The 7,639-nt window shown below is 48.3% G+C and overlaps 1 protein-coding gene across 2 annotated transcripts; it reads left to right on the top strand.

The window, feature by feature from the left end:
• The first annotated feature begins 4,811 nt into the window (after positions 1-4,811).
• Positions 4,812-7,358, top strand: LOC127002860 (uncharacterized). Of its 2 annotated transcripts, XM_050869091.1 has the most exons (5): positions 4,812-5,166; positions 5,642-5,707; positions 5,874-5,933; positions 6,255-6,329; positions 6,469-7,358. In XM_050869091.1, exons 1-5 carry the CDS (start codon positions 4,834-4,836, stop codon positions 7,270-7,272), a joined length of 1,338 nt encoding a protein of 445 aa, XP_050725048.1. In that variant the 5' UTR covers positions 4,812-4,833; the 3' UTR covers positions 7,273-7,358. The 2 variants fall into 2 exon arrangements, with proteins under 2 accessions (XP_050725048.1, XP_050725049.1); XM_050869092.1 differs by lacking the exon at positions 5,874-5,933.
• Positions 7,359-7,639: the final 281 nt, after the last annotated feature.

Raw genomic sequence — 7,639 nt, 5'->3', positions numbered from 1 at the left:
GCCTGGGACAACACCACCAATCCCCTCATCACTGGCATCACAATCCAGTATAAAAGGCTTAGAGGGGTCTGGGTAGGTGAGTACGGGCGAGCTGATGAGGGCCTCCTTGAGCTTCTCAAAGGCAACCTGAGTTTCCGCTGTCCACTCAAACTTGCGCCCCTTCTTCGTCAGGAGGTGCAGTGGTGCAGCAATCGTAGCGAAGCCTTTTACAAACCTGCGGTAGTATGAGCACAACCCGAGGAAGCTCCGCAGCTCCTTCACGTTGGTGGGTGTCGGCCAATCCCTTACCGCAGCCACCTTCTCAGGATCAGTGCGTACTCCAGCCTCGCTCACGATGTGTCCCAAGTATTGGACCTCCCCTTTGGAATAGGCAGCATTTCTTCAGGCTAAGCTTAAGGTGTACAGCTCTAAACCGGGCGAAAACCTCTGATAGCCTTTCCATCTCCTGCTCGAAGGTCTGGCCAAAGACAATCACGTCGTCGAGGTAGATGAGTGACGTCTTCCAGTGAAGTCCCTCCAGCACCCTCTCCATCAGCCGCTCGAACGTGGCCGGCACGTTGCACAGGCCAAAGGGCATGACCTTAAACTGTCACAGGCCTTGCCCGTAGGAGAAGGCTGTTTTCTCTTTGTCCTGCTCCGCCATTTTGACTTGGTGATACCCAGACTTCATATCCAGTGTTGAAAACCACTTGGAGCCCACCAAAGCGTCGAGCGTGTTGTCAGTCCGTGGGAGTGGCTATGAAACCTTGATGGTGAGATCGTTGAGGACTTGGTAGTCCACTCAGCACCTGAGGGAACCGTCCTTTCCTGACGAGCACTACAGCAGACGCCCACGGGCTGCTGGACCGCCTGATTAGCCCCTGTTGCCGGAGATCATCCATTACCTCATCCATCTCCTTGCGACGGCTGGTGCCATCCTTCGAGGAGCTTGCTTCACTGGGCGGTGGCTACCTGTGTCGATGTGGTGCTCTACTAGGTCCGTACACCCCAAGTCCAGGTCTCCTGTGGAAAACACATCTGCATTCCTCACGAGAAGCTCCTGAGCTGTTCCACTTGGGGCCCCTCTAGACACTTGGAGCTCCTGTCAAACAGGTCGCGCAGGTAGTCAGGCAGCTCCTCTTGGGGCTTCGTCAGGTTCTCCTGCAGACACAGGTTCTCGGTTCTGGTCGATCTCTTGGCACAACCCCACCATGGTCCCTTGTTCTATTTTCTTTGGGCTGAAGGAGACATTGGCCACAACGACAGGCAATTCCGCTGCAGCAGGGTCTACCAAAGTACTGCCTACAATCACCCCATTTTCTACTGGGCATCGACTTCCACTCTACCACACACACAGGCTAGCCGGGGGCACCCGTAATTTGACAGGGTAACAGCATCTCCGACCTCGGAGGAATAATGGTGGTGCGCTTAACCGTCACTGGCAGGTCTTCCTTGTTCACAGTCGTCAGTGGCACCCTCCTTCCTCCTACAGTCAGCTGCTTAGCGCGGAAGTCCAGCTCGCACCTGTGGAGACAAGATAATCCATGCAGGGGTCGTCCATGTCAGCCACGTAGACAGAGAGGAACTCTTCCTTTCCTCTGAGCTCAAACTTCACGTCCACTGGGCCTCTGAGCTCTGCGTAGTGTCCTGTGACTCCGCACAGTCGATGCGGCGTCTTAGGAAGCCGATGATGACTAATCACGTCAGGCCGAACCAATGTGCGGTCCGAGCCTGTGTCGACGACCACAGGCCACAGCACACCGTCAACCTTGCCCTCCACTTGGCAGCTTGTCATGGTGGTTCTCGTGCACTCTGATATCTTCGGGGCATGTACAGGACAGACTGGTCGTTGCCCCGTGAACCAGTCCTTCTTAGTTTCCTGGAGTGGTGGTCCCTCGTTGGGGCACATTTTCCGACACTCATTCTTCCAGTGCCCCTTTCCACAGGTCCAGCACTTGGGTCCTTCCCTGGGCTTCTTCTTAGCGCCACCTTCATATTCCTTCTTCCTCTTATAGCATTCGTTCTCCTTGTGCCCAACCTTCTCGCAGTACCAGCACGTTTCTTGAACCTGTCTGTGTCGCTGACAGCGCCCTTTCGTGCTCTAAAGCCAGAAGTCGAGTCGTCCCTGAAGCTTAACAAGCTAGAGCTAACAGAGGACTTAAACTCCATGGCACGTGCCAGAGCTTCCTGCATTGATGTTGGCTTAGCTTTGTTCACTTGTATCTTCAGCTGAGGGCTGTCCAGGGCATCGATGAATTGATCACGCAGCAAAACCGTCAGCAGGTCAGGGGTGGCACCTGGGTATGCCTTGTGCGTCATGCTCTCAAGGTCCTGAGCGAGTTCCTGAAGAGACTCGCCGCGCCTCCTGTTGCGGGTTTTGAACCTAACCCTGAAGAGCTCGTTCTGGTGCTTGGTCCCATATCGTTGCTCCAGCGCCTGCACCAGCCCGCTGTAGCTGCCCTTTGTCGCATTGTCGAGCTGAGCAAGGACCTCCAGCGCCGCCCCTTTGAGGCTAGTGGCCAGCTGTATCGCGCACTCTTGGTCATCCCATCCGTTCCGGGCTGCCAACAGCTCAAACTGAGCGCGGTGAGCCTCCCAGGAGACCTTGCCATCAAACTCCTGAGGCTTCTTTCTAACAGGCGAAACCAGCAGACTCATGGGGCTGGCGAAACTTCTTGCGGAGATAAACTCAAGCGAAACAAGGCTCAAACTACCCCGGACTTGCGTAAGAGAAGCATCTTGGGTACAACTAGCCCCTGCAGGCACTGGCTATCCATTTCCAGCCAAGCAGTCTTCAAGATCCTTCACTCTGTCACTTACGTCACAAACTGCCTGTTCAGTACGGTTCACCTTTCCCTGCACTTCTAATATTTCTTTGTGTGTCGTCTCCCGTACCACCTCCATCTCTTGTTGAAGATTTGTGTGTTCTTTCTCCACTTCTATCAGGCGTTGTCCTAACTTCGTGGTCACATCAGTCATTTCTCTTCGTACTGACTCACTTCCATCTTGTACTGCTTGTAGCTGTTGCTGTAATCCCATGAAGCGATCTTCTAGCTGTTCTTTGAGTTCTTGGAGTGTTCCTTCTTGTTGTTGCTGTGCTCTTTCTTGTTGTTCTTTGAGTTCTTGGAGTGTTCCTTCTTGTTGTTGCTGTGTTCTTTCTTGTTGTTCTTTGAGTTCTTGGTGTGCTCTTTCTTGTTTCTCCCCCTGTAGTCTCAAAGCTTCCAAGAGTTCAGTCAACATGTCCTCCCTCTGGGCAGCTTGGGAACGAGTCTCCATGGCGAAAAAACAAATGCCTACACTCCTGACACCAATGTTATGCCGGACGTGTTACTTGGGTTCCGTGTCGCTGTCAGGAGACTCCGTAGGAGGGAGATATGTAAACACTTTGCACAGCTTCTGTAGTTTAATATTCTTCCTTAGTAGTACACTTCACTCTGACTCTTCACTTACCACTAGTTTACTATGACTGGGACTGTCTCCTCTCTCCCTCTTCTCCTATATATATCTAGAACAGTACAGTCTAGAACGTTACAGTATATTTTAGATCATACAAGAACATGTAGCAAAAATATGTGCGAGTTGGCAACACTTCCTGCCTGGCGCCTGGCCCTGGGAGCGGGCAGGCCCTTGCTCCCCGCCCCCCTGCCCGCTCCTCCCGGAGCTTTCTAGAGGCCCATAGATGCCGGGGGAAGCTTCCAGCACAACAATATATATATATATATATATATATATATATATATATATATATATATATATATATATATATATATATATATATATATACAGTACCCTCGCGAGTTTCGCGGTGTTCGAGTTTAGCGATCCGCGAGTTTCGCGCTCAGTCCTAAATTCTTACCATCTCGAGTTTAGCGCATTATTTTCCCGAGTTTCGCGCTGTTTCGACAAGTATCAAACGCGTTTACGTGTGGCGTCACGCATGATGCCTCGACTCCCTCAGTTGGCTGGCGGTGTTGACTACGTGCATACGTGTCCTTGCCCTCTTCCACTAGCCTCTTGATATTTCTCCGCGAGTTTGCTGTGATGTCTGAGGACAGAGGAGGCACTGCAGCATGTGGCTCAAAGAAACCAATTTCGGTAAAAGGAAGCAGGCCAGAGAGGCAAGGTAAAAAGAAGAGACTGTTAAGCATGAAAGAAAAGGGGGAAGTGTTGAAAAAGCTTGATACTGGAATGGGACCTGTTGCCGTTGGGAACTTTTTCAACATTAGTGAATCTACTGTAAGAGGAATAAGAGCAAAACGTATTGAAATACAACGTTTCCTGAAAGATGCCCGGGGGAGCTCTGTGATTGAAGTTGCTCACATCACGCATCCTACAAGCAAGTTGATGGTGACAACAGAACACTATCTGAAGAAATATATTGAAGACAAAAATGATCGAAATGTCTGCATATCTTCTGCTAAGGCAAGAGAGAAGGCAAGAGAAATATATGCGGCAGTAGCACGTAAGTTAACCATTGATAATCCTCCACCTTTCTGCTAGCAGTGGTTGGTTCTCAAGGTTTAAGAAAAGACACTCGCTCAAAAGGGCACGATGTCTGGGTGAAGCAGCAGACGCACCTACACATGAGGTGGAAAGCTTCACTGATGTCTTGAAACAGCTGATCGAGGGCGGCGGTTACGATCTTCGTCAAATATTCAATGCAGATGAAACTGGTTTTCACTGGAAACAGCAGCCAAGATCAACCATAATCGCCAAACAAAAGAACCTAGAGGGCACAAGGAAAGTAAACAGCGTTTCAGTGTTCTCTTTACGGTCAATGCAACTGGTGACTGTAAACTGAAGCCACTTGTTCTCTACACCGCTGTTCGCCCTCGACCTTATCGTCACAAGGACATGAAAAATCTAAATGTGCACTGGGTCTCCAACAAGAAAGGGTACATGACAACTGTTACCTTCTTAGATTGGTTCGATAACCACTTCATACCCGAAGGAAAGGAATACTGCGAGAGGAACAATCTAGCCTTCAAGCTCATGCTTCTGCTGGACAACGCACCCGGGCATCCAACGTTTCTGAGAGGCCGTCATCCTAACTGCGAGGTCGTGTTCCTTCCCCCTAACACAACCTCCATAATACAGCCCTTGGATCAAGAAATAATCGCCAATGTCAAGCTAGAATTCTACAGGAGAACTTGGAAGAAGCTTGAAGAAGCACTGGACACTGATGATGTAAGTAGAACCTGCACACATTTGAGAGAGAGAGAGAGAGAGAGAGAGAGAGAGAGAGAGAGAGAGAGAGAGAGAGAGAGAGAGAGAGAGAGAGAGAGAGAATTGCACATGTAGCCTACAACTTGACGTTGCTCTGAACACACACACACACACACACACACACACACACACACACACAGAGAGAGAGAGAGAGAGAGAGAGAGAGAGAGAGAGAGAGAGAGAGAGAGAGAGAGAGAGAGAGAGAGAGAGAGAGAGAGAGAATTGCACATGGAGGCTACAACTTGACGTTGCTCTGAACACACACACACACACACACAGAGACAGAGAGAGAGAGAGAGAGAGAGAGAGAGAGAGAGAGAGAGAGAGAGAGAGAGAGAGAGAGAGAGAGAGAGAGAGAGAGAGAGAGAGGATTCAAGTGTTTATTACAAACCTGACAAATATTATTATCAACATCATTATTGTTTTTACTCTACAGATCCTTCTGCAAGTGGAGGAGGAGATTGACGAGCCAGACCAGCAGACAGGCGACCCTTCAGCAGAGGTTTGTACGATGAATGATGATTTGGACTCCTGGGTGCTTTAATTTGCTCAGAGAGAGAGAGAGAGAGAGAGAGAGAGAGAGAGAGAGAGAGAGAGAGAGAGAGAGAGTGTTTATTACAAACCTGACAAATTATATTATCAACATCATTATTGTTTTTACTCTACAGCTGCAAGTGGAGGAGGAGATTGACGAGCCAGACAAGCAGACAGGCGACCCTTCAGCAGAGGTTTGTACAATGAATGATATGATTTGGACTCTTGGGTGCTTTAATTGCTCAGAGAGAGAGAGAGAGAGAGAGAGAGAGAGAGAGAGAGAGAGAGAGAGAGAGAGAGAGAGAGAGAATTGCACATGTAGCCTACAACTTAACGTTGCTCTGAACACACACACACACACACACACACACACACAGAGAGAGAGAGAGAGAGAGAGAGACGCGCAGGCTACACATGCAGCGTCCTTGAAACGTTTCCTTGTGATGGCTAACACAATGATCATAATTATCATTATAAACATTATCATTGACATTATTGATATCACAATTTTACAGAGACAGCTGCAGGTGGATGATGTGCACGTGAGTGATGAGCCATACGGCCAGACAGGTGTTCATCCACAAGCAGAGGTATGTATGTTTGTGCGTACGTCTGGCAACGCTACTCATGCCCCCTTCATTACAACCTATGACATCGTACGTTTTTTTTTTTTTAACACTTCTTGTTGTTTAGGTTGACCCATCAGAGTTTATTTTTCATGTATTTCAGTCAGCCATGCCACTGACCACTGCAGAGGTTGGGGCCCCACACCACTCACAGACAGTGCAGCACACACCTGATACAACATTCCAAGCAGCGCCGCCAGGCAGACCCAAGCAGATTATGACTGCACAGACTTTCTTTTGTAATTTTAATATCAAGAAAGCAGTGGACTTAATGGTAGAATGCTGGCACTTTGTCAATATTGCAACGGTGAAGCATGGATGGAGGAAGGTTCTCCCGTGGGTGAAGACAGAAATGAGCGGCGGTGACAGGCAGCGCGTAGCGGCCGCTATGGACACGTTGCTTCAGGTGGCTAAAACGTTACCCATCACGGGGTATGAGAATGTCAGTGTTGCTGATATGGAAGTTCTCATTGATGGAGGAGTCGCTGAACGTAGTGCAGAAGACATGATTGATGATGAGGAGGCTGATGATGAGGAGGAGGAAGAAAAAGAGAAGAAAGATGAGCCAACAGTTCAGCAGTTAACAGAAATATTTGCAATAACAGAAAAATTGAAGGAGGCCATTTACAAATTTGATTCAAATTCGGACCGACGTGAGACATGCATCCACACAATTCAAAAGGGATTAAATGAATACAAACTGATGTACGAAACCCGAGTCAACAACCTTCAACAAGCCTTGATCACACGCTACTTACGTAACCGTGACAAGCGAGAAGATATGCCACCTGCTGTTGTTGCTGAACATGATGATGGAGAGGATAATGATCTGCTTGTGGACAATGAAGTAGCCCCAGAGAATTTGGGTGACGACTTTGAAGGCTTCGTACTAGCCGACCAGGAGTGATCGAGTGACTGGCGACAAGAGGGCAGGGAATGTTTATTGTCATTTCTTTTCTCGTTTTCATTTTTTCAATAAAGTGTATCTCTCCCCATTATTCTTTGTCTTTGCAAGAACACTTTGCCCATTAACTGCAAGAAAAACATCAATTTTAACGTATGTATTTCGAGATAAAGGAGTAATATTTAAAATATAGTCGATTTCACTCGCGGGTCGGAACGTATAAGCTGTTTTACATTGTTTTTAATGTTCGAGTTTCGCGATCCGCGAGTTTCGCGCTATGTCTCGGGAACAAAGTAAGCGCGAAACTCGCGAGGGTACTGTATACAGTATATATATATATATTTATATATATATATATATATATATATAT

The sequence above is a fragment of the Eriocheir sinensis genome, chromosome 24 (assembly GCF_024679095.1).
Source record: "Eriocheir sinensis breed Jianghai 21 chromosome 24, ASM2467909v1, whole genome shotgun sequence".
NCBI classification, from domain to species: domain Eukaryota; kingdom Metazoa; phylum Arthropoda; class Malacostraca; order Decapoda; family Varunidae; genus Eriocheir; species Eriocheir sinensis.
Note: the sequence above shows the minus strand (reverse complement) of the source record. Positions and strands in the feature narration are given on the sequence as shown.

Excerpts from the sequence above, each read along its gene's own strand:
- LOC127002860 (XM_050869091.1), top strand. The coding sequence starts at position 4,834 with ATGAAAAATCTAAATGTGCACTGGGTCTCCAACAAGAAAGGGTACATG. Across the intron at positions 5,167-5,641 it reads AAGCACTGGACACTGATGAT|ATCCTTCTGCAAGTGGAGGA; the intron begins GTAAGTAGAACC and ends TTTACTCTACAG. Across the intron at positions 6,330-6,468 it reads GTGTTCATCCACAAGCAGAG|TCAGCCATGCCACTGACCAC; the intron begins GTATGTATGTTT and ends CATGTATTTCAG.